A 27,529-nucleotide genomic window follows, 5' to 3' on the forward strand; every position below is an offset into this window, starting at 1 on the left:
TTTCATTCATTAATTTTGACTGACTGCATTGAGAAGATCGCAGGAAATGACGACAGGACAGCTAAAAAAAAGACATCTCACACCGTGTCAGATTTTGGTTATTTTGGGAAGGTCGAGATAAATCATATTGTTTGGTGGATGCAGTTTGAACCAGAATAGCAGCATGGAGGTTGGATCGTCACCAAAATAAATAAATAAGTGGTCCGATAAAGGTTAATGACAAAAAAAATACACATAGCCTTCCTCAGGCAGTTGTGTCAGTCAGACACAACTAATGTGTTTTTATATTAGCTGTACAATTTACCACACATGGGGTTCTTAGTTTCCATACCTCCTGTGTTTTATGAGCGACTTCTCAAGTCTTAGCAAACGGCATAAAACACGATTAAACATGGTAGTATATAAAACCATGCTCTTATCTACAACCTATAGAAATGCAAAATGGCGTCAGTTAGACGTAATTCTGTCCTCCTGCTTACCGCATCATTTATGAGAACATTTCATAACAATAACGCAACATATTCGGGGTGGTTTTAAATAACATGTCCATATTTATTTATTTCTCCAAGTTGTGTTTTTGTGTGCACTGAGGAGTCGCAAACAGGCGTTTGCTTAATCATTTTAAGATTGGCTTTAATCAATGTTTGAAAAATGAATTCTTCATATATGATAAATGAAAGGTAACATTTTATTTAAGGTATTATTTCCACATATTTCTCTCCAGTCTTCCTTCTGCCAACGGTGTCGCAGTTTCTCGTCTCTCCCGTTTTTGTGCTTAGTGCGTACGCATGGGTTAGAGTTTGCGTGGAGGACCGCAAGTTTTCCCGTCAAGTTAGTATTTTATAAATCGCAAACATTGCGTAGAAACTGGCGTACGCCATTTTTTGAGCGTATATCCCTTTTATAAATGAGGCCCCTGGAACTAGAAATGTTTTTGCGCACCTTTTCACCACTTTTTACCCCCTGCTAGAGAGCAGGGACTTTCCTGGGGAGAAAAAGATTCCAATTTCTGATTGGCTTGGCGAATTGCAAACCACGCCCCTTAAAACTCAGAAAGGTTTTTGTGAAGCCGCCATTTTATTAGCTCACATTAGCATTATTAGCATTAGCCCAGCGCACCAACGGAGAGAGACTAACTTATGGCAACACAAAAGAAAACATGGGAGCGGTGGAGTGATGAGGAGGTGCCGGCGCTTCTGGCGAAGACTCCCAGCAGCTTCTACTGGAGCCAGTCCCCAACTCCGGGGACTACCGGGACTTCGGGTGGCAGTATAAGCAGTGAAGTTGTTTGCAGCCTGCCAGTAAACCCAAAGCAGAAGAAGAAGTGACGTCAGCGCCTCCCTCAGGGACTTATTCCGGTGTGAACGTGATTTACTAGATCGTTCCGGGTTAAAGTTCCGGGAACTATTCCTGGGAAAAGTACTTGGTGTGAAAGTGCCTAAGGTGAAGATTACAACCAGGGACTGAGTAACTATTGAAGATAGAGTAGATTCCCAGTAGGTCGGGATGGTTCTTTGGCTGCAAGGGCCCAACACAATATTGTTTTAAATTGACCCAACGGCTTAATAAGGGGAAACTACTGCTGGTACGTCTATCATTTGTATTCAATATTAACTCCACATAATACATTTGCAGATAGAATATGAAAGGAAAGATATAGAAGTAGATTATGAAGGGAAGATGGATAATTTAAGGAAAAAGGGTGAGCTGACATCAACAGATTAAAAAACATTATATAACCCTATTATTCCACATGGTAAAAATTGCTTTTGCTATTAATCATAACATTTAGTGCAGAAATAACTTTTGATGATGTCATAAAAAAGCAAACATTTGAACTATAAAAGGAGAAACAGGGAAGGTGGATCTCATCTGTCTTGCCCCTCTTTTGTCGTCGGGCCACTTTCATGCCATCAAGGTTGAATGGTTTTCCAAAGGGGAGTTTCCATTTTCTTTCTCCTCACTATAAACCGAACTGCTGTAATGATTTACAGCTGAGAGATCCTGTCTAGCTATAGAGGACATTGAGCGGGAGACACACGTTAGGTGGGAGGTTAGTGATCTATTGAGTATTCTTTTAGGAGAAGGCACAATTAAACCAGATAACCCATCACAGCCAAGTGAAGCCCTGGTCTGTTTTTTAAAGTGCGGTATGTGTCTGTACTTTATTTCCTCTACTTAGGAGCCCTCCTGAACTTGTCCTCTTTGGTATCAGGTAGTGCTGTCTCAATTTCCAAGTCACGGTAAACACTTTGTTCAGGTTGGTCTCACGCTCTGAGGAAGTTCTTTCTTCTCCAGAGGGACACAGATTCACTCAGCTGCAGAGGTGATGTAGAGAAAGAGCCTATATATGTATTTTATATAAGACGGTAGTAAAAGGAAAGCAAATTGTTCAAAAAGAAATCCTAATACTATTTAAAACATGTAAAGATATGAGTGTATAAAGGATACATCCAATGTTAAAATTACAATCATTATTAATGTTTCTTACTGTCTTACTGTCACCAATATATGTTGCACTCAAGGACTCAAGCGGACATCACTTGTCTTTTCTCACTCGTGGCAACTTTATTAAGAACCAAAAACTCCGTCAAAGTTCCCTCAACCACCGAGGAAGAAACGCTCTTCCTCACCTTCACGCCCTCAGGCGGAGCCTTGTGGCGAAAACAGGCAACTACATGCACCAACTAACCCTGCTTTAACAGTAAACATAACATGCCAACATTCATACATAGTTGGCACAAAGACACTAGACAAATAAACATAACACATCGTGAACTATATCGTCACACTCCCCCCCACTTACAAAATATCGTCTCGACATTTTCCTTTACACCTACTAATCTTAAACAACTATATGGGTAGTAAGACAAGAGAATGGGCCATTTTGAATAAAACACTTCTTAATGACATACACAGGCTGCTGTTCACTGCAGTTGTGAATACTACTGATTTGATCAGTTTTTCTTTTTTTAAAACCCAAACATTTGCATCTTTAATGCATATTACAAAACCCATACTGTTGAAAGGGTCATCATTTCCCTTTCTAAATCGATTCTGGAACCCAATCCACACAACACAAATTTATGCCAACAATCACATTAACACAAGGCACTTTACAGATGTAGCACTTCATTTCAGACTCCAGTTTACAGCTTCCTGCCTACGACCTGCCTAAGACCAGTATAGAGGAATCTTAAGCCCTCCCACTATTTTCCAAGAGGGCGTTGCCAGATTTTCAATTTCAGGTTTTAACCAGGAGATGGCGCTTCATTCACAAATACAGAAAGATAAGTTTCATGGACTTTCAGTTGTGTTTTGAAGAGCATTTGAACACATCAATATTTTAGATCAACTAAAGTATATCTAATCTTGTAATTCAATAATATATAGTCTTTATATATTAAATAATTATAATGTAAATGTTTACATTACACTTCTTTATTTGTTATGCTCATACTTTAACCTTTACAATCGTTTGCTTTAATATGCAGTATATATTTTGTATATTTTTGTGTTTGCTTCCTCCTGCTCCCTTTCGGACACATACTTTATGATTTATTATTATTATTAATATTAAGATATTATTAAGATAAGATGTTACTTTATTGATTGAACATTTTAGTTTAGAATGTGCTGTCCCACGGTAATTCAGAAGGCTCACAGGTCACATTCCGACCATTATTTAAAACAATAGGTGCTTTCACACCGTCTACAGTTTGATTTGTATAGAGGGAGCTCTGTCAGTGTTCGAATTACCCATTTGCTTTCGGGGAGCCTTATTTTTCAGAGCACATCCTGCTACTAAATATGTCACACGCACGCTCTGTTGACTGGCGCAGCAGCGCGGATGCGATCAATTGCTATAAAAACACTCTTCTACTAATACAGACGGTGTCACTATGCCGGCGGATGTGGCCGTTGTTGAAGCCTCTGCAGGCTCCGCATCGGCAGGCCTCTCTCTCGGTGTGGAGCTGTCAAGCTCGACCCTAACGCCGCTTACAGCCGGCCAACTAAAAGTTGTTTTCCGTTCACGTTGTCATTTTTAGACTCCTTCGCTTCTTTGCTCGTGAATCCAAAAGCTGTGACGCTTGGCTGTTTTCGTTTTGCCATATTTTTTATTACAAAGCCAGAGTTAAAAAAATATCAATATGAACATTTCAAATACCGCGCCGGCATCACCGCCATAACCATAGCAACGTAAGTAAGAATGCAGCGCCGCCACGTACAGATGGCAACACCCAGACATATTCACAAATATAAAACAAATATTCAGAAACTGTAATGAACAATAACTATTTATTTCAAGAACTGTTATTTACAGAAACTCAACATTTCTAATCTGTGTGACACAAATATGCACGATTGTTTTGTGCTCCCCCTATTTATCTCAAAGTCAGCCTTCAGGGGAGCTCCCTTCCTCTTCTGGGGAGCCAAGCTCCCCCTGGCTCCCCCCCATTTCGAACAGTGTCTGTGGCTGAATGGCCAGCGATTAGGTGCGGCGCATTTATCAAAGGTGATCAGAGCTAACGTCAGATTTCATTTAAAAAACAGATCTGATTTTAAGACTATTTCTGCGCTCATAAAGAATGATAAGAATAAGAATAATGCGTATTGAACTGGTTTAATTAATTAGTGAGTTTATTTAACACTAGAACCGCCAATCGGATCAATTTGTGTGATGTGTGTTGTGTGTGTGCAATGTAACTTTTTTTCAATAAAATATTAAAGTCTCCCAGTCCGTGACTTTTCCTGAAAGTGTGTTATGTAGCACCCTATGTTGTTAAAAATTGCATTCTAATAGTGGGATTTGACGGGTTTAGGTAGGCCTATACAAAAACCTCTGGCGGTTCTAGTGTTAAGGTAATGAGGTACAGTAGAAGCCCTTTTTTATCAGTAACAAATTTAGCAGTTGACCATAAAAGTCAACTAACTGAGGGTCACTTGCAATGACAGTGTTGTGTCTAACTGTAAGCTTGTCACTCAGAGTAACCTACAGTTAATTTAGCTGCTGGAGAAGAAAGATCAGGGGGGGAGGGGGGGGAGAGAGCTGTGGTTGATGGGCCATTAGTTGTGTAAATACACAGCTGAGAGCTGCCGTTTCATTCAGACTGTTTAAAAAACGGTAACAACGGACTATTTTTCTTAGTGGATGCATGTCAATTTAAATCAATACAAATATTTTTTAAATCAATCCATATAACTATTTTTTAAATCAATAAAAACATTTTCTAAATCCATAAAAGCATTTCAATTAATATTGGGAGTCACGTCATTACTTTGTTGAGAATGTGGCCGTGTAATAAGCGGGATAATTTGCAGCGACTTGTTCCTTATGGGGGAAATAACACCCGTCATGTGTGTGAAGAGGTGTGTGTGGTTAAAACACTTTCATGAAGTGAAGGTGAAGTGATTTCCTTCTATAAAACAGCTGTTAATTCTCGATCGTTGGCACGCTGATAACACTTTTTTTTTTAAATGGCACTTCATATCAAAAAGGTTGCCGACCCCTGGTCTAGCTTCAGCAGCTACATTACCTACGGTGCGTTCGTTAACATTAACTGTGCGGTCCGGAGTCACTGTGGCACAGAGTGGACCGCTGGTGAACAGCTGTTAGAACGGGCCGTTCAGGTGTTCAGAGCAGAGCTCCCTGTCGGAGCGGCAGAGCGTGATGTGAACTGAAAAGTTTTTCTGTGGCAATATTATTTAAGGAATCGTTGAGCTAGCTAGCTAGCATACATTGTCACTATCCGCTAACGTTAGCTTTAGCCTTCTATTTCTAATGGTTGTTTTCATAGGCTATAAACAGAGGTGGTATAAGTATATATATATATTGTACTTGAGTAAAAGTAGAAGTACTCAGGTCTTGTACTTGAGTAAAAGTAGAAGTACTCAGATCTTGTACTTGAGTAAAAGTAGAAGCACACAGATCTTGTACTAGAGTAAAAGTAGAAGTACTCAGGTCTTGTACTTGAGTAAAAGTAGAAGTACTCAGATCTTGTACTTGAGTAAAAGTAATAGTCCCAGAGTGTAGGAATACTCTGTACCTTTTTCATACCTGATGAGTTTGCATCCCTGTATGTTAAAAAGCCTCAGTCACCTTAATTCATGTAATAAAAACATCTCAGGTCAGTAACACTCAAAGCTAAATGTGCAATACCATGTTCAGCTATGTTACTATTTATAATGTTATTGTTGTTACATCAGAAGAATGATTTCTTAATTTACAGTAGGCTATTTTTTACAATGTGTGTTGGAAGGATTTATTAAATTACTATGAATATTGTCATTGTTGAAGACTTTTAGAGAAGAGTGAACTATAAGCCTGAATTATATAACATTTTATACCTAAAAACATAAAAGACACAATAAATAAATCACAATTATTCTAGTTATTTTTACCTCCCGTATTGCTTTCAACCCACCAGCTTTTATGGTGTTGTTACGTCACTAACTGTAAGCTTGTCACATACAGTCTATGGTCACTCAGAGTAACCTACAGTTAATTTAGCTGCTGGAGAAGAAAGATCAGGGGGGGAGGGGGGGAGAGAGCTGTGGTTGATGGGCCATTAGTTGTGTAAATACACAGCTGAGAGCTGCCGTTTCATTCAGACTGTTTAAAAAACGGTAACAACGGACTATTTTTCTTAGCGGATGCATGTAAATTTAAATCAATACAACTATTTTTTAAATAAAAAAAAACATTTTCTAAATCCATAAAAGCATTTAAATTAATATTGGGAGTCATGTCGTTACTTTGTTGAGAATGTGGCCATGTAATAAGCGGGATAATTTGCAGCGACTTGTTCCTTATGGGGAAAATAACACCCGTCATGCAGATGAGGATCCCTCCGCTACGCTTTGGGATCCTGATCTGCCGACGAGGCTCCATTAAAATATAAATATCTTTAGTGAATTAATGAGTTTAGGCAGGTTAATAACGTTTTAATGAAGTTGAATACAGTATATTCATATGTGTCAGTGATTTCTTGTCAATTCGGCGAACATAAATGATCGTGGTGAAGATGATGATTAAATTAGGATTACAAATCGAGAGCCGGGCTGCATTTCCTCCCGTTCGTTTTTTTCGAATAACAAAATTATTTTGTTAAATAACAACATGGTGATGTTTTGTAAATGATTACATGTCTCTTATTTAGCACAGAGTATGATATCCGTGACATATGGATCTTAACAAAGTTCCGCTGTACATCCAGCATACTGTATCTGACTTTATTTCACATGAGCTCCAGTGTGGAACCCCACTGCACCCCCTGGTGGATCAATGATCCATTGCAGCTGGCTTCATTATAATTACATTTATCTATCACGGGGGCGGTCTCAAGTCAAACTGGAGGTTTTCCCTTGAGCGAGGGCAGATCACGTACCAATCACGGCCCTCGCGTTTCAAACTGTCGGAAATGAATCGCTACATCTGTAGGTATACTTGCAAAGAGGCAAGGAGTGTCATTTACTTTTCTTTTTTTTTTCTTATTTATTTCCAAGTCCATTACCAGGGCTGTCAGTGGCCATTTAAAGCTATCTCTTTGGTGGAAATGGTTCTCTCTGCGAAACTAGGCTGGCCAAGTTTGTCATAAGTCAGAGTCTGTGGTTGCTTTCTTTGTCGTCTTGGATACATTGTCCTCTGCTCCGAGTCTTCCACTGTTTCCTCCTCTGAGCTCTCTGTAGCTGTTGTAACAACATCCTCCTCACCTTCGTCAGATGTCACTGTGTGAACCTGCTCCTCTTGTTCCTCCTCCCTGCTTTGCAGTGGCTCCCTCGTTCCCGAGATCATCTTTCCCTCTTGAGGATGGAACTTCTGAGCAGAGGGGTTAAGCACAGGCATCCTTTGGTGTTCCGCTGAAGGCCAGGTGAATGTTACATCATTAAAGTCATCATCTGATTCCTCATCAACATTTGTTTGTTGTGTGTACTTGGTCCCAGATGTGTTTCTGTTTGTGTAATTGTTTCTTTTCTTTGTTCGAGTTGGGATGGTAGCCTGATATCTGTCATCTGTGGCTGGGAGGAAGTCACATGGTAAAAGTAGATCCCTGTGGAGGATCCTTCTCCTGCCTCCACCACTTTCAGGCACTACCTCAAACACTGGACTGATGTCACCTTTCTGACTTTTGACAACATAAATGTTGTCTTCCCAGTAGGAGCGGATTTTACCTGGTCCTCCTCTCTCACCCACATTTCTCACCAGGACACGACTGCCAACCTGCAGTGTGGGACCATACACTTTCTTGTCATACTGTTTTTTCCCCCTTATCAGCTGACTTGGAAGCATTTCTGGAGGCGATGTCATAAACCTCAGTCATCCTCTTTCGCCACTTCTCCACATAGTCCTGGTAGGAGCCTGTGCAGTCCTGATTTTCAATTCCAAACAGCAGGTCAACAGGCAGTCAGGGTGGCCTACCAAACAGGAGAAAGAATGGAGAAAAACCGGTGGCTTCATTAGCTGTGCAGTTGTAGGCATGTACGACTTTAGTGAGGTGATTTTTCCAGTCATGTTTCTGTTCTTAAGTAAGTGTTCTCAGCATTGACAGCAACGTCCTGTTAAATCTCTCTGTCTGTCCATTTCCTTGGGGATGATAAGGGGTAGTGTGAGACCCCCGAATGCCTGACAGTGTTTTCAGGTGGTGAAGCAGCCTGTTCTCAAATTCCCTCCCCAAATCATGATGCAGTCTTTCTGGGAAACCAAACTTGAGACAGAAATCATTAAACAGTTTGTCTGCAACAGTCTTGGCTGATTTGTTAGTAGTTGCATATGCTTGTGCGAACCGAGTGTAATGGTCCATTATGATAAGTACATATTCATAACCCCCCCTACATTCTTCCAAATTTATAAAATCAACAGAGACCAGCTGGACTGGGTGAGTGGTTTTGATACTCATCATAGGTGCGAGTGCGTGTCTGTTAGGTTTTCTCTTCTTTAGACACTCACACACGTTTGTCACAAAATGTTCTATGTCTCTTTGCATTTTGGGCCAAAAGAAACGTTCTCTTATCAAGTTTACTGTCCTTTCTGTTCCCAAGTGTCCCATTTCGTTGTGGAGCTCCTTCGGAACAAGTGGACGGTATACATCTGGGAGCAAAAGCTGACTTTTTGTGTGAGTTTTGCAGTGCATAGTTCTATCTTCTCTGATCTCAAGCCTACTCCACTCTCTGACTAGAGCTTTAAATTCTGGGCCCTCGTGTTTCAGTTGTTGTACAGTGGGTCGCTTCTTTTTCTCTTTGTGTCCATATATTTTGCCCATCACCTGATCTTGTTGCTGTGCTGTCTTTATTTCTTCCCTGGAGAATGGCTGTATGGCACTGAGCATAGTCTCTATGTCTATCTGTGTCTGTAGAGCATTACAAGAGACTGAGTGTAGGAATGGGCTGTTTTCTTCCTGATGCACCAAAATGCCCTGCCCTGTTGCACTTACTTCTTCCTGGCAAACAACCTGTGTGCATTGGTTCACATAACTTTCAAAATCAAGTGGCATTCTGGATAAGCAGTCTGCGTCTGCATTTGCTTTGCCTGGTCTGTACTTGATTTTGAAATTAAAATCTGCCAACTCTGCTACCCATCTTTGTCCCACGGCATTTAACTTTGCTGTTGTCAGTATATATGTCAGTGGATTATTATCAGTATATACCACAAAAGAGGGAGCATGAAAAAGATAGTCTCTGAAACGCTCGCAGATGGCCCACTTCAGTGCGAGAAACTCCAGCTTACCAGAGTGCAGGTTGTAGTTTCTCTCTGGAGGGGTGAGCGTTCTGGATCCATAAGCGATCACCTTCAGCTTGCCATGACTGCGTTGGTACAGCACTGCACCAAGTCCTGCCTGTGAAGCATCAGTGTGCAAAACAAACGGTTCATTCAGGTCTGGGAAGCCTAGGATTGGAGGGTTAGAGAGTTTGTCCGCTAGGTGGCTCAGAACCTGATGATGCTTTTCAGTCCATGTGACTGGTGATGATGAGGTCAACTGCCCGTGTTTTGTTTTCTTTACTTTTCCCTTTTTAGCCACATTGTGGTTTTGTGGTGAAGCAGGAACAGGGGATTGGGCTGACAACAGTTCATAAAGGGGCTTTGCTATGACAGAAAAGTGTTGTATGTATGTCCTGTAGTAGGACAGGAAGCCTAAAATCTGTCTCACTTCTCCACTGTGTTAGGGCGTCTTTCCTTCAGGGCCTGCACTGGAGCCACCTCTGCCGGGTCCATGCTATGCCCCTCTTTTGACACTACCCTGCCCAAGAACCTAACTTTGGATTTAAACAGTTCACATTTTTTTTGTGTGAGCTTCACTCCATGTTGCTGGTATCGGCGAAGGACTGTTCTTACATGCTCAACGTGGTCAATGAAGGACTTGCTGTGGACTAAATTGTCATCAAGGTAAGGCAGGCAAATATCATCACGCAAACCCCACAAACACTCCTCCATACTTCTTTGAAATTCAGCTGGAGCTGAACTCAGGCCAAAGGGGATCCTCACCCACTGATACAGGCCCCATGGTGTGATGAAGGCAGTGAGAGGCTGACTTTCTTGTATGCGAGGAATAGGATGTCTATCTGGCACTGACTTCCTATTTAGCTCACGGTAGTCTACAAACAGTCTCAGTTCCCCTGATTTTTTTCTTACACACACTATAAGTGACGAATAGGGTGACCTTGATTTAGTGACCCAGCCCTTATTAATCAAGTCCTGTAAATATTCCTTTACCTCCTGATGTAATGGCTTGGGAACACTGATATAAGTCTTCTGGACAGGTGTCTAGTCATTTAGGGTGATGTGCATACGCAGAGAGGGTATGGAGCCTACATCATTTTCATCCCTAGCAAATGCTTTACACACTTCCCTTAACACTTCTCTTGCTAAGGTTTGCTGGTCACTAGTCAAGTGATCTAAAGTCACTGGGGGATCCCAGGTTTCATCACAGTCAGTAGTGGGGCAGCTTGTACCTGAGCAGTCTGTGTTTTGCTGTGTTTTTTTGTCGGGACCTGGTTGTGTCTGTCCTTGTGCCGCTGGTTCTGTAGCTGCTGGGTACACAGCCTTCACACTCTCAATGTGTCCGAGGCTAACTCGGGGGCCTAGTGTGACACTGTGTGCTGTAGTGTTAATACCTGAAACAGGGACAGTGGCAGAGTTACCTCTTCTCATAGTGAACAGTACTTCTTGGATGTGCAATCCCTCAGGTAAGCTGGTGTTCATAATTGGGCTGAACAACATGACAGTGTCCTCTTCAGTCTGCATGCGTGTGCGACATTTCACTGTGGTAACTTCACCTGGGAGTAACACAACTTTATCCTTGCCTGTTTTTACTATTGTCTCCTCAGGAGTAGCTTGATGAGTGTGTATTAGCTGGATAAAAGTGTGTGCAGCATAAGAGTCAATTTCAAAAGCACCGCTCACAACTGCTTTAGTGCTGTCACTTACTGCTGTGCCCTTCTGTTGCTTTAATTGTTCATTGATCACTTCCTCTATTACATTAAAGCCAACTACAGGGTCTTCTGCCACATTTTGATCACTTGAAACTAAAACTGGCACTAACAGACTTGCACTAGAAGTCTCTAACCCGCTCAGTTGGAACTCTACTGGTATCCATCCCATAAATGGGATTTCTGTTCTATTTGCAGCAAGTCCATTTAGTGGTTCTGGCCCTAAGAATTCAGCTATAGGTCTGATAGTGCTGTGTGGAAGGTGTTCAGCTCGCCATTGTTCATTTATTAATGCTGTCACCGGTACGTTATCAAAAGTACATTTTACCATTTTCCGTTTGCCAATAAGTTTAAGTCTTTTATCTTCTTTAGATGAGAGGTAATTAACTTTGCATGTGTCTGGAAAGTTGTTCTTATGTCTCTTGGTTTCTGCTAAGTGTTCTGCAACTAAACTTACTGCTTTACACAGAGGTTTGTGTTCTGGCCAATGATGCTTCTGACAGGACCTGGAGCAATAAACTGTACTTGAACAACCTGCACATGTCACAAGTCTCCTGGTTGCATCCTCCTCCTGTAGACAGTTGTTGCAGCGGTGGGACCCTAACGGCTGTTGCTGGATTACTGCTGGTCCCCCTGCAGCAACCCTCCGAAGTTTCCCTGTGCCTGGCGTGGAGCTCTGCATCCTCTGGATATGTGTCCCAGCTGTCCACACTTGAAGCAGTGGCTACAGTTGACTTCCTCTCCTTTGTCCTGGCAGTCCCTGCACGCTCTTCTCCGGATGCTGTTGTTCCCTGTAGCTTGCCTGTAGTTCTGTGGCCTGCCAGTGCTCATGGAAGCTAACACCATACGTTTCATTTCAGCAAACCTCAGTTTGAAGCTCTCTTACCAGAGTGTGCATCACGCTCTTGTGGAGGTTGGGCTGTCTTTGTCTTCTCCTTGTGGGTGTCTTTAGCATCCTCCTGCAGTGTTTTCTGCATGGAGGGGTCAGGTGACTTGTCCAACTTATTGTTAGTTGTCTGTAGTTCAGTCATTCTGAGTGTTTTGGTGTTGTTACGTTTGAGCTTATTTATTCTTTCTGCCTCAAGGTTTCCTGCTTCATTTACTCTTTCAATCAGAGTTTCATCGGTCACCTCCATGTCATCAAGGTATGGCTTATTAGGTATGTTGTCACTGAGCAGCCCTGTACCAACTGACCGTAGAAACTTCTTCTTGACCAGGTATGCACTGTAGTGCTCCTCTGAGTCTCTGTCCTTGGATGTAAACAGCAGTCTATATTTTAGTTCAATAGCTCTGAACAAAAACTATTGTGCTGATTCTTTCGGCTCCTGGGACATGCTGATCAATTTTTGGTACAGATCTGAAGTGTCATCTTCGTTGTAATGCCCCTTTAATATGATCTTTAGCTGAGGCAGAGTCAATTCAGTCTTTATTTCTAGCATGTCACGCAGCTTTAAGCCAGGGCTAATGGCCCTTATCACAGCCTCGATTACTTCCGACTCACCATGACCCTTGCGAAGCCCGCTCTCTATCTGGTGTATTAGGTTAGTATATGACAGTTTGTCACGCTGCCCTCCTTCACCGATTTGGCCACAGATGCGGAACTCTCGCCTGATGTTTACCTCTGGCACCTTAGCTGTGAATAGTGGCCCGCTAGTGCTGCTGCTGACGCCATCTGATATGTTTAGTTTTTCACCCAGCATCTTTATTTCGTCTTCCAAACTCTTTCGGGACTGCTGCAGCTCCATATATTTATCTCTCATCTCAGTGTCATGGCGGCGCTCGCGCGCTTTTCTGTCTCCGTCTTCTGTCAGGCCCTCCATGAAAACTAGCAACTCTTGGATTACTTTACATGCTTCCTCTGCATCTGCTTTTTCTTCAATTTCGTCAATTTTGTTTTCTGCTATTTTAAATAATGTTCGTCTGTTTTTATCAGCAAAAGTATCTTCTTCATCATCTTCTATACAATGCAGATATTTACAGACCTCCACCATCCGGCCCCGGTTTTGCTGACTCGGTGGTGGCGCGATCTAGGAGAATCTCCAAATCCATATTTTCCTCACGGTACAGTGTTATCTTTCTTTTCCTGGTCCGTTTAGAGCTAATATCCTGGCTAGCTCACCGATATATGTTGCACTCAAGGACTCAAGCGGACATCACTTGTCTTTTCTCACTCGTGGCAACTTTATTAAGAACCAAAAACTCCGTCACAGTTCCCTCAACCACCGAGGAAGAAACGCTGTTCCTCACCTTCACGCCCTCAGGCGGAGCCCTGTGGCGAAAACAGGCAACTACATGCACCAACTAACCCTGCTTTAACAGTAAACATAACATGCAAACATTCATACATAGTTGGCACAAAGACACTAGACAATAAACATAACACATCGTGAACTATATCGTCACATATATGTGCATGTGGTTATATTACTTCTTATAACATCTATACTTTACATATTTTTAAAGAGGAAATGGAGTCATAAGACAGTCTTAAAAAAACTGAAATAGCCGAGCAATGAAAACATTTGAAGGGCATTTGGATATATGCAGACTTCAGCCAAAGCCACTTCCATAAGTAAAATAATGTGCATGTATCCGGACAGGGATTCCCATCAGTTACACTATTTAACATACTTCCTTGGTACGTACAACACCCTTTCACCAAGTTTCATGAAAAGCGTACTAAAGTTTAACCTATTTTCGCTGACAAGCCCCCCAACAGCAGTAGCGTGGCGTGGGGAAAAAATTAGGGGAAGCCAATAATACGTCCTTTATTCTGGGTCGGGGTGTGGTGGTCAATGTAATAACGTAACCAGATGAGTGATTACAGCACCCGGTATCATTTTACACACATTTGTATCATACAGATGCAGGACTTACACACGCGTGTTATCTAACCGACAGGTCCGCACGCACTCTCCAGCCGAAACTCTAATAAGCATTCATTCACAAACTAGAGGCCGTTTTACATCCGATTCGCTCCTTTGTTCCTCGCTGTAAACAGTTCCAGTTTGGGCATTGGCCTGTCATCAGATTGTATCTGTTTTTGCTGCTGCAGCGGAAGTTTAGTACAATTACTTTTGATTAAATACTCCAAATCTCCAACCTCCATAATTGCACTTGCTTCAGTTGCTTGCTACTTTCTAACGGCAGTGAGAGTGGTGCAGTGACGCTATCTATCTTCTATCGATTAGATTTATGATTTGAAAATTATAAAAGTAGGGTAGTCAATGTGGATATTATCCGACTGAACAAAACAGGCATTTATCTAACAGGTTCGTTTTCCACTGACCTGATTTCGAGCTATTTTCCAAAATCCTATGGAGAAATCCCATTGCTATTTTGTAGAGGGAAACCGAGCGCAGTTTGCTCCGCGTTTTGGGACGCGTCACTGCACCACTAAGTTGATGCGATTTGATTGGATTGTGAGGCAAGGGAAGCCAGCCGCCTCTGGCTTCCCTTGGCATGGCCCTGACCAATCACAGGTTGGCAGGGGCATGACGTGAGCCTTTTCTGATTGTTCAATCCCTCAATTTTTTTTTCACCAAGGGAAGCCAATTTCGGCTGGCCTCCTCTCGCAACAGAGTGCAATCTACTGTTTCACCATAACACCTAGAGGAGGCGCTGTTTCACTCTTTGTAAAACTCAATGAGAATGGGGGAGAGATGGGCTGGCAGCAACACACAACAAAGAATTTCCTAAACTAAAGAAAGTATTTTCATTTATTTATTAAAATTATAACTACAATCCGAAAAAGCAGGGGAGCCTTGGACTCCAGGAGAAAACGCCACTGCCCAACAGACAACCAATAAAAATGAAAATATGGCAGGGAAAAGATTATCGATTTCTATGAAGCACCGAGACATAATTGATACGTTGTGTGCCTCTCTGTGTGGTGAAACAGGTCAAATTGAGATTCTCTGCAATGGAAAACCTTGAGATCTAATCTGGCAAAGTCGAGATTTCTCTCAAGCCTTATTTAGATTCAAATGAATAGTCCGTCCATAAGAGCGGAGAACTAATTTCCACTAGAGAAGGTACATTGTAACCCCTTCTTACTCACCTGCAGCTCAAACATTAGTGACTTTTGAAAATGAAGAATCTTTAGAAGATAAGCCTCAGCTAAGTGAGTGCATGTATTAATATTCCTGATGGGGGTTATCAGGCATCTCCTTTTCAGAAGAGCTTATAAATATTAACTGTACAAATGTTTAAGCATAATCAGAACTATAAGAACGAACATGGATACAGTATGTGCTCTTTGAAATGAAAAAAACAAAAGTGCTTCGTTCAAGCATTTCTCCTTGATTTAGTACATTTACTGCACATTCCTTTTAACTTGTAACAATGTTGGTTTCAGTGTACAATATTACTTCTTATAAAGAAGCTTCTATCTATACAGACAACAATCAGTCAGTGGTATCACTGTTGTGCCTCAATTTAAGATTTAAATTATACTCTTTTCCAACAATATATTATAGGTCTCAGATATACAAAACATGTCTCTGATGTGTTTGGCTCGAAATACCAAAACGATCATGCATTGCAGCATCCCATAAACCCCTCCGTTTCAGCCCTGTTTCAAAAGCGCTGATTCTTTGTCTGTAGCTTTAAATGCAAATGAGCTGCTGCTGGCCACGCCCCTCTGAGAGATATTTGGTTAGAAAAACACAATGGTGCTCTAGGAGGAGATTCAGGTGATAAGGGGGGGGGGGGGGTTTACCTTGGTTGGTTTTTGGCTAATGGTTACACAACCCAAAAAAATATGACATCAGAAAGCGGCCAAAATCTGATCTGCTAATTTCCATACAGGTTTTTATATAACTGGATCGGGACAAAAAGAGAGATAATAGTAATAATAAGAATAATACTTACTTTCACAATCTCGTAACACATAGGGGACACATATGTATATAACATAAATGAAAAAGTAGATTTTGCATAGGTGACCTTTTAATAAACCTTTTCAAAAAAGGAGAAAAACACTTCGGGGCAAATATTTTTGACTTTTTGCATCTTCGAGCCTGACACCTCTGACCCCCACCTACTCGCTGTCCTTGGTAATAAAACAACAATAAATAGTTTGGTGCTTCATTGCTGCTGTCACAATATCCGCTGCCCTTGCAGTCATGTGAAGCTTCAGCATCTGCATCTCCTCAGGTTGCCTTTCCCCTCCATGAATAATTCACCAGGGAGAGTTCAGTCACTAATAAGATGAGTAAGCGTAGGTGGGAAAGGTTAAAGCTGACAGCAAACCCTCTAAAACATATTGTTTTGAGTATTTGTATTACTCTATCATTACTGGTTGGATTATTTTTAGAATCGTATCTTTTATTTATCTGTCATTTGAACTGATGAAAACATTGTTACAGTCAAAAAATGTCAGCACCAAAAGTCATGTGTGAACTGATTTACAATTTGTTATACTTTTAAGTTTGGTGACTTGAACAAAGAGCTTTAATGGGACTGTATAATGGCCCACAGTGTTGATATAATATTTATGGCAGATATATAATAAAGATAAATGACATTTATGTGGATGTTTCAAAATGTGTTTTTCTATTAAAGTGATACGTTATAGTGCAGCAGTCAATGTCTATATTAAATAACAAGTCTATGTCAAAGGTCAAGTAAAAAATAAACGTTTTTTTCTTTAAATTTTGGGAACAATAATGAAATGGGTTGTTAAATGAATAAGAAGTATTGCAAATGCCAAAATAGAAAAGGCGACAAGTCAGTCTCCAGTAGCTTGGTTAGTCCAACACTGTTTTGCAGAGGCAATGTTACTGCATCCAGTAGTGTTTTGTTCCCCTATAGCAGAGACATACTGGGTGCAGACAGAAAGGGTTGTGGAGATGGGTCTAGCAATGCAAGACTAATCACTAGTGAAGCCTCGATTGAGACGTTTGTGCCAGTTAAGTAAGCAGTTTGGGTTTTTTCTAAGGTGTAAGGCGGGGACCCTGTTTTTTTTTTTCCAGGACACTGTGTCTCAGGGGATCTTAATATTTAAGAACCTATTAATGTGTTATACCAGATTAACGGAAATAATCTCAGCTAACTGACGATATAAACAATTTTTACCAAAACAAAACACAAGTCTCATAAGAAGCATCTAAATGACCCCTTAGCGAAAAATGCTAACGGACATTGGCACAGAACTCAAGATAAAAGTACCCTTATTACTTATCGTAGCTGCACATATAAGATATCCGATTAAAACTGAGGTTCCACAGATTATTTAGGTATATAGTATCATCACTGAGTGATCAGAATTTGCCACAGGCGAAGCAAAGACAGACATCACAACACGTACCTTTACGTAGCTTCTAGGGAGATCGTCTCACCGTAGCTGTTAATCTGATCAAAAGACGTGTTCAATGCCATTAAAACGAGAAAAAACGCGGCTGAATCGGTTAATCCATAGGTTGATAAAGTTTCTGGGCAATAATTGGAATTATTTATAATCCATAATTCCATTTTTATGTAAAAATCGCAGAGCAAAAGTTAGCTGCTAATGGTAGCCACCAGAGTGGCTGCTGCTTCCGGTCTTGGCTATGCGGCAGTATAATACAGACACATGACCAAATAAGGACTATGTGGGAGTTCCCCTCGATTCCATTGGCTCTGACGGTTAGAAAGAGATGTCACATGACAAAATCCAGCAGGGGGAGCCAGAGATATGAGAAATCCACCCAAATGGCCCCAGAAGAGGTTATTTTTTGCTAAATCTGTCTAAAAAGGTCAAATATCACTTGTTTTGCATCAATCTTGATACAGGGTACTTATTATATGTTGTACTTTGCATTTCCTAAAGCTTTTGCGTCTACTAACCCATCATCCAAGGTTAGTTTTCACTATAAGTACAAAATATCTTTTGGAAGGACACTATAATTTACAGTTTTTTACCATGTTCAATCTGAATTTTCTTTAAAATAAAAAACATCTATATTGAATCTGACTTTTCTACATCCAACTGACAGGTTTATAATTACTTTGAGAAAAAAGATTATTAATTTAACCCTTTTAGAAGGGAAGATATGGTCATTTGTTCTGGGAATGTCATTTTTTAGCCTGAAACCTGAAAAACAGGCTCGGGGTTTAAACACAAGTTTACTTTGTTAAGTGAGTTCTACCTCTGCAACAGACAGTGGTGCGATGCCTAAACATTCTCATTAAAAATCCATGTCGCAGGCAATGTACGGTTACTTTCTTTAAAGTTACATGTAAAAATCAGCCTGTTGTGAGAGTCCTAATCACTGCAATAGCAATCCTACGACCAGCTGCAGGGTGGAATTCAAGAATATTCAAGACTTGACTGGTAAAATCCCAGGAAAAAAAAAATAGGGCAGCATAAAACCTTGCATGAAAATACTCAGTCAGCGCTATAGAAAGGACAGTATTGACCCAGAGAAGTGTAAAGATATGATTGAAGGTCATTTTAATAAATTACCCTAATGAACTCATGACTTCATTTGAAACTCGTTTTTGAAGGATTTGACACTTGACTAGGATTTAACGATGTATTTGGATTTAGTTAAAATGACTTGAGACAGTCGTGTTAGAATAGATTCAAATTAATAATTGCTTGACATACTGTAGACTAGTCTTGAATGACTGAGTAGAGTTCAACGTTTCTGGAGTGACTGACACTTGATTTCTACTTGTCTCAAATGCTTAATCCTGGACTGAGACCTTTCTCGATTTACTCAACCCTTGACCTAATCTTGTCTCAAATGACTTCCCTTAGACTTGTCTCAAATTACTTGGTACTTGACTTTGACTTGTTTCCATTTACTTGACCTTTGACTTGACAGTTGACATAGACTTGTCTTTATTGACATTCCACTTGACTTGTTATTTCAACAGGCTTTCTCCATCCTACACAAAGCTAACCAACCTGCACAACAAAGAAAATTCAACCGACATCACACTGCAACCAAAAGGATTTAGGACTTTTGCTTTGAAAGGACAAGTTAGTATTTTTTATCGGACATGAAGTAGTTGGGAAAAATATGTGTCGTTATTAATAAATACCAATCCCAAGTGTATCAGACACAGTGATCAGATGTTTTATTCAACTTTTGTCATGACCATAGATTAAATGTAATAATTAAAAGTCACTCCAACAGAAAATTTGATATTTCAAAGCGAACATTGCACGGTTTCCAAGAGAATTTGGCACAAAGTAAAAGGTAAGATCATGTTGTGTAAGTGTGCTTTAGAGTGTTATGCTGACAAGCAGGTTACACGTCAATGAATATATAAAGGAAAGAGAGCATTCAAAAATATCAATGAGAAAACCGTTCTCGCACTCTTCCAAACGGAGAGATCACAAATCAATAAAACCCAAGGTCCATGATGCACAAACTGTGCTTTAGGCAGTGTTCAGCAGAGATGTGTGTTGGCTAATCCATCGCTTTATGTTCTCTCTGTAGTGAGATTTGTGATTTTCCTACTGTTTGTTCTTTATATAATGGTAAACACGAATAGGAGAGGTGTGTGTGAGGGAGCAAAATCAGAAAGACTGTGATATGTTTTGGTTAATTAACTGTCTGCAGTCCCCAAATGTCTGCACTATTTACCTTGGCCTTCAAAGTCTCTGCTTTCAGCTTCATCCACCCGTGTGTTTGCTGGCAGTTCTTCATTTTGGTTGTGGAGGAGGAAAGCCGTCATTATAGTCCCTCCAAATTGGGGCCTTGACCCTAGTGACAGTATTCTCGGTGGCATGCTGTTTTTCACCTGTATCACACACCTGCCAATCCTCAGTATGTGACATCATTATCTCCTGCATTTTTCCACCAGCTGGATCCGTTCGCAATATGCAGCAGAAACCTATCTCCGTTTCCCATTCAGAGGGAGACTAAGCTCTGGGTATTCCTATACAGTAGATTGTGGGCATGAGGTCTGATATGAGAAGGGGAAATTAAGTATAAAAACTAAAAACAGACAGATTCTTCTCCCAATGTATCTTGAATGTGTGACTATAATCCATCTGCATGATAAAGATGATACAGTATATTCCAAATAATGCACATGTGTTAAAAGGGGGTGTCTTTGCATGACATGGAAACACAGAATTTGCATCCGATAGAAATTAATTTAGTGTAATAGGGTTTCTTGACTATGTGTTATAAAGACATTCTGACCATTCACTGACAGTTGCATCCCTTTTTGTACACACTGTGTATATTTACAGTATATGTATATTTACACATAACATCTGATATACCTGGGTTCCTTTAGAGAAGTTGGAGTAACTGTCAATTCGTAGCCTGTGTTGTATGTAACAGTTACTTTCTTGGTCTCCAAAAATAGTTGTTTGTGTGAGTTTTGGCATCATCACCGAAGCCACGATTATTTGAAGCAGTGTCTTTCATTAACGTTTTTTTTTTTATTTACAACATTTTTCCACTATATACCTGGTCCACATCAGATTCAAGAGCACAGTTTGGTTTCTCTTCACTCGGTTATCCAAAGAAATTATCGAAATCAATGTCACTGATTTTAAATATATAAACCGGATCCATTTCCAGGTCAATAGTGAGGTGATTCTGGTCCTATTGATATCCACCAAGAAAAAGAGACTCTTTGGCCACTGAGGGTTGAATATGACGAAACCTTAGCGACAACAAGTACCTCTTGTTTTGAGTTCTGTTACCCTGGCCCCCTTTTCCCTTCACTACACAATCCCCTCACTGCGCTTGCTCCTCCACACCACCAAGGCCGTCATGAGGAGGGTGACCAGGATGGGCACTGCAATGAAGGGCCCCAGGATGCGATTTGGCGGGTCCTGGAGAAGCCGTCCAGACAGCGAGCAGTCATGGAAGTAGTGTTGGTGGACTCTGATAAAGAACTCATCCACCAGTCTGTTGGGCCAGAAGCAGTCCATCTTCTGCGCCACCAGGAATGTGCAGTTTGTTAGCTCGCCGTAGAGTCTGCATGTTAGCGACAGAAAAGAAAGGAAAAAAAAGTTACACAGTGAAGATCAACTGACCGTTTTCAACCTCCACTCTTCTTTGTAAGTGTTGTAATGTCTGTCAAACTCTTCAATCTCACATGGCAAATATGAAGGTGCCACTCACATTTCTTGGGTAATGTTTTAACAAAAAAAGGACCTTTTTAACTTACTTCTAAATGTTTGAAACTGAAACATAAGCTAGTCACTGGCTTTGGTTAGCTTAAGCTAATGGCTAATGCTTACTTTTCAACGTTAGCACTAGTGAGAAGAAGGTTAAAAAAAAGGTAAACCTGACTATTTTTCAAATCTCCAATTGTCAAGGGATTGGGTTTATTTAAATACAATAAAGCTAACCCTTGGGCTAGTAAGCGATGCCACTGTAAGTACTGTTGTGAGACATGTAAACGTTTACTACTGAGCAAATGTTTAATCTATTCCTTAAACTTTTTATATTCGGAAATTCTAAAGAAGACAGTTCGGTGTCATTTACATCAATTACACATTTGGATAGGACTGCCATGCCTAGTTATTGTTGCTACTATTGGACTATTCAGAGAAGTTTAAATTTTAAATCGACATTTGCTGTAAAAAAAACCTCTTGTTTTATTTGGTGCTACGTTTTATTAGTTGACAAACTCTGCAACCGTTAATTTTATAAAACCTTGTCAAGCCCAATGAAGAGTATGACTCTTGTACCAGATGGACAGATGGCTCAGATGCAAAACACAGTCCTTCACTGTGAGAGAGACACTCACAAACAACAGCCGTGTGTGTGTGTGTGTGTGTGTGTGTGTGTGTGTGTGTGTGTGTGTGTGTGTGTGTGTGTGTGTGTGTGTGTGTGTGTGTGTGTGTGTGTGTGTGTGTGTGTGTGTGTGTGTGTGTGTGTGTGTGTGTGTGTGTGTGTGTGTGTGTGTGTGTGTGTGTGTGTGTGTGTGGAATCTATCTTCCTCATAATAGAGGTAATGGCCCATGATTATGAGTGAGCACACCAAGGACACTGCAACTGCACAAATGAAGGTCATCACACATATAGTCTATAAGGTACAGGCAGCATTTCACACTTATAGACACCAAACACAGAAATCCACAGTCAAACCTTTGTATTGATTTTGTCAGAAAAAGAACCAGTTTTTGAATTATGTATTAAACTGATGTTAATGTTTAAATGATTTTTGAATGGTCAATGTTCCATGAAGGGAGGTCAATTTATGTTGAGTGTACCTCTTAAAATAGAGAATAAAAGCAAATGATTTGCTCTTCAGTCCTGCTTTTGAAAAACATCCTTGCATATCTTTTAGTTACTGATCTTTTAAAGTTGTATTGATATATTTTTGAACTCTTTTGTGGCTTGGAAATCTTCAATAAAAAAAATCAAATACTATTATCTTATTACATCACATGTTATTTAGCAGAAGCTTTTAGCAGAAGCTTTTAGCAGAAGCTTTTATCCAAAGCGACATAGAGTATGTACACTTCAATAAAGTAGTCATGACTAAGTTAACCATTTTGATGTTGAGTAAATGCTGAGGGACTGGGGATTGAACCGCTGACCCTTCGATTGGTAGATCAGCGCATAATCACCCTGACATTTCCCTACTTGCAAATCTAGAAGACTCAGAGCAACATTAGCACTTATATGGAGTTGTGTCTCTGGCCACCTGACTAATTTAAGTCCAATATTCACTTCATTTTTAACTCTGATTTAGTTTCCACCAATTAATGATGGAAATATGTTTAAATGCTACTAGGTCGCTAACTCCACTTGCCTGCCATCTGATGCTGGGATGGTAGAGTAGAAACAGGTTTAGTAAGAGCAGTGAGTGTGAATACATTTACGACCACAGAACTCCAAATATGTAAAATACTGTGTGATAATTCTCTATGGGGTACATTGACACAATAGTTATTAGGGTTGCCATCGCATCCAAACATTGTCGGTAGTGTAGAATTTCTCCTCTACCAGTCCCTCTGTGATGTGCACCGCTCAGAGGTAATGTTTGTTTAATAATCTGACATATTTTGTTAGTGCCTCCCCATACAGAGTTTCTTTGTGGAAGTTTTGGGGATGTAAACAGCTTAGGGCTGGTTGGCATGGAACCAGCACTGCAGAGCACTACAGTAGCTTTAGGTGGCAAACTCAGTCTCTCTGGGCGTGTTTTTTTTCCTCTGCTCTTTCCTTGAAGTTGTACAAATCAGTCGTAGAGGAGAAAAAAAAGAATGCTGGTCTAATGAGCTCTGAGGTTTCTGGGAATCTTTATGAGTCACAGAGTAAAATAAGTCACATCAGAGTCGAGGCAGGGGTGGTTACACAAAGAGATATCAGTTACTAATTCACCTCATCCAGCTAAGGTTATATTGAAACTGATGGTGCTCAGATTCTACACGAATTATAGTGTGTAGGTGCAAAATGTAGTCCACTGTCATTTTCACATTTCCTTTTAATCATCTCAGTTAATTAAAGAATACATGAAGTGAAACAGCCTGTGTGACATGATGGCGGTTATACACCTTACTGGTGGAACTAATCGTATTTTTTAAAGAAATATTATATGCAAAGGTTTCCGCTTGATCTTAAGAGCAGCCTTTGTGCCATGAATAAGACATGCAGTGCTGTGCAAATGGGGACTGGGCTCTGGTTTCAGACAGAGGCTTAAAAGAGTTGGTGCTGCACAGGAATGAGAAAAATAAAGCCTTTTTTTTTACTTCAATGCATGTCAACATGTCACAATAGAGTCACAAAATACAAATATACACCTGAAAATGAGCAAATATATATTTACATTTCATTCTTAAAAAGTGTCTAAAATGTTAATCGCTGCCAGTATAGAATTGGTTCAGAAATATTCACATTTTTGTGTCATTTATCTATCACCCCATATGTGTAAAGCCTAAAAAAAAGGCGAATGAAATTGGTTTCTATCAGCTCAGTGTGATGGTAATGAATAAACAGCAACCTACGGAGTGGTAAAATGATTACTGCAGTTATATTACGGATGTGGGCAGTTGCAGATACTAATTGGTATCTTCCAAGTTTAAAGTTAGAAAATGCATTTATGACTGAAGCCTTTAGTTTACATCACTAGGCTTAACAAATGCCAAAGTGCTCCGCTTACTCAGAGAGCCAGACACCCTATGCTGGATGCTAATGTAAGCACTAATGGATGTTCGGATAAATCATTCTCCAAGTAGTCTACTCATGAACCAGGCAGCATTGCATACATTTTGATTCCAGTTAAGATTTGCCATCTCAGATTAAATCTCAGGACGGAGAAGAGAAGGTTGACATGGAAAGACTCAGTGTATTTAGACAAAGACACAGAGAAGCTTTACACAAGATTGGCTATTCTAAACAGTAACGGCCCGTCCACACAGCGGCTTTGGAAAAAGCTTGCCGGCGGGCGTGTCTGAAGCTCGACCAACAACCAATCACATGAATCTCCCGCCCCTGACACACAAGCAGCAGTTTGATTGACTAGAGCTTGTACTGGCATATGATTTGATTGGCTGACGCTTCCACCGAAAGCTTCAGAAGCTTCAAAAGTTGAACATTACTCAACTTTTGCAGCCTGAAACGCCAGGAAAGCTCCGCTCTGCTTCCCACAATGCAGTTCGGCGAAAAGTGACGTCACCCCATTCAAAGTGAATGGGCAGAAGCGTTGGAAGCGTCTTCCAACGCTTCTGCCCATTCTGCCGCTGTGTGGACGGGCTGTAATAGAGTTTGTGGCGCTGTCTCCCATTTTAAATCACTTTAGATGTCCTGATAAACTTCTGCTGGCCTTTAACATAACATTGCTGTTTAAAGGTCAAAGCAGTCTCCAAATTGGGAAGGTGGATCAGAAAGGAAGTGCAGAACTCCACTGCATATTTCGCCTCGGATATTGGAGAAAAGGTGTCTTTACACTTTTACTAACGGTTCATAGCCTCAACATAGATGTATAATGTATATAAAACATGGCAAAACCCAGTTCCAAAATGACGTTCCATGGAGGGAAACCAGCTCATGCTGTGAGTTTCAGGAAAGTAACAATCTTTCTGATCCACTAAACGCATGGACCGTCCATCTGCCACAAGCAGAATCCTCAAAAAGTGATACTGCATTATGTCACAAAAGTTATACAAGGATACAGGAAAAGACGAGGGGTCTCTGAGAACCAAGTATATCGAGCTGTGTGTTTGAAAAATGCTAATATTTGTGTTTTTCTCTTTCCTGTCTGCAAATACTAAAATCCAAAAGTTCCCTTCCAGAAGGAGTTTCTCTCCCACACACAATCCCCCCTGCCTGAAGCGCCTCCTTTGGACTCCTTTGTTTACGCCGACATAGTGACATCACTACGTAACACTCGTGTTTCTATTGGCTAGCGCTCCAAAATAAGTTAAATAATAGGCTAATGGGTGGGACATCTCTAAGCAGTTGACCAATCACAACAGAGCCAGCCAGCTAACCAATCAGAGCAGACTGGGCTCTGTTTTCAGACAGAGGGTAAAAAGGGGTGCTGCAGCACAGGCAGTATGAGAACCATAAAGACCTTTTATACATTGTGAACATTTCAAAGTAGAGGCAAAAATATACAAATATGAAACCTGAGAACTGCTTACAAATATTTTCTCCTGTTGTGAGTGCAGTTGTTGTTCCTTTTACTACTTTGCTAGGAGAGTTGTCAGATTGCATGCATTGTTAAGTTTGTGCATGCTGTGCCCACTCTCATGTCAAGTGTTTGTTCAACAAAAATCCCAACAAGTGTGTGGGAGTTGAAGTACGCAGTAGCGGTGATACAAAAAAAGGTGTAGAAGAGTTCTGTGAAATGATGTTTGGAAATGACTTCGCAGCTTGTGAATATATTCGTTTTCAGGTTGTTATCGAAAGGTGCAGACATCAATGAAGTATCTTCACAGAACTAATAGGTATGTGAGCAGAAAATCAGCTCATAACCAGTTCATAATGTAACGACAAGGAGGACAAACAGAGATTTATAGAAATATAGAGATGCTGACATGCATGATCAATGATGAGTTAGAGACGGGAAGCCTCATTGACTAAACTTGTTGAACCTCAGCCTTGAAATATCTTTTTTTTAATAAATAGACTAATTGCATGCTGTCATCTGCTGGCTTTTAATATGTCATATCCAACAGTTTTACAACAAACTGTGACTTTTTTGACATGGAAATTACTTTTTAAGATTGACAAACATCATATGTGTAATTCATGGCACAATTCAAACGGGATCGAAAGATACGTTTTCTCTCTCCATTGACTTCAATACATCATTTTTCAGAAATAAGGTCCCATGGACCGGAAGTAGATGGGCGTGACTTCGCCACTCTATAATAAGAACTGGATACAGCGTGGGAGGCGGGGCCTCATTATTTGAGAGCTGCTCATTGGCGCATTAAGACAAAATGGGCCAACTTTTGAGAGAGCGAAACGTCACAGATTACCCGTCATGCCTGAGAAGTACCCGTATGTGCGCTCATAGAGTATGCGCAACTATAACCACGTCCCCCAAAGGGCTTGTTCACATCAAGCACGTCAATTTGCGTACATGTAACAGCACCGCGCGTTCATGACAGCATGGTACTGGATTGTTATGATGGATTTGATATTAACGAGGCGGCCGCGGCAGTTAGCAGCTAGAGGCTAGCTAGTAATTATGCTAATTTACACATCAATCGTTATGTACTTTTATATTACGCTGATAACAGGATCTAGTGATATCCAAGCAACAGAGCTTAATTTAGCATGATACTTGTGTGGGTTGTACATGAAACCACTTGGTAATATATGAAAATGTATGTATTTTGAAGCCTGTTATGATCAATTGTGAGTTAAATCTTATCTAAAAAGTAAAGCTGATGATGGATTACTGTGGTGGAGTTAAAATAAATAGCCTATTTCTTTTTGCAATGTGATGGAGTAAAAGGATAGTAACTGTGATTCTGTATTCATGTTAAGTACCCCACAAGTAACTAAAACGTATAGTACTTGAAGGAAAGGTGTAAAACGTTTAAATAAATACCAATATCACACACTAAAACACAGACTATAACCCCCCTTGTTGTTAAATACCAACCATGTGTGTGTATATATATATATATATATATATATATATATGTATATATGCGCCGCTAAAACTGTGTAATACCCGGCTG

At 40.5% G+C, this 27,529-nt stretch overlaps 1 protein-coding gene and 1 long non-coding RNA gene across 3 annotated transcripts in view; both read right to left on the reverse strand.

Moving 5' to 3' along the window:
- Positions 1 to 6,551: 6,551 nt before the first annotated feature.
- Positions 6,552 to 12,545, reverse strand: LOC307027701. Its single transcript, XR_013804725.1, has 3 exons — positions 11,882 to 12,545; positions 9,725 to 9,833; positions 6,552 to 8,415 (listed from the first exon to the last, which is right to left on the reverse strand). It is a non-coding gene; the product is annotated as an uncharacterized lncRNA (long non-coding RNA).
- Positions 12,546 to 19,467: 6,922 nt separating this feature from the next.
- ramp1 (receptor activity modifying protein 1) overlaps positions 19,468 to 27,529 on the reverse strand; it is an 84,969-nt gene continuing 76,907 nt past the window's right edge. For both annotated transcript variants that reach the window (XM_079662526.1, XM_079662525.1), the window contains exon 3: positions 19,468 to 21,356. In XM_079662526.1, coding sequence (XP_079518652.1) covers positions 21,101 to 21,356 — 256 coding nt within the window. In that variant the 3' untranslated portion in view covers positions 19,468 to 21,100. The remainder of the gene's footprint in view (positions 21,357 to 27,529) is intronic.

This window comes from Notothenia rossii (genome assembly GCF_949606895.1).
Source record: "Notothenia rossii genome assembly, chromosome: 2".
Lineage (NCBI taxonomy): Eukaryota > Metazoa > Chordata > Actinopteri > Perciformes > Nototheniidae > Notothenia > Notothenia rossii.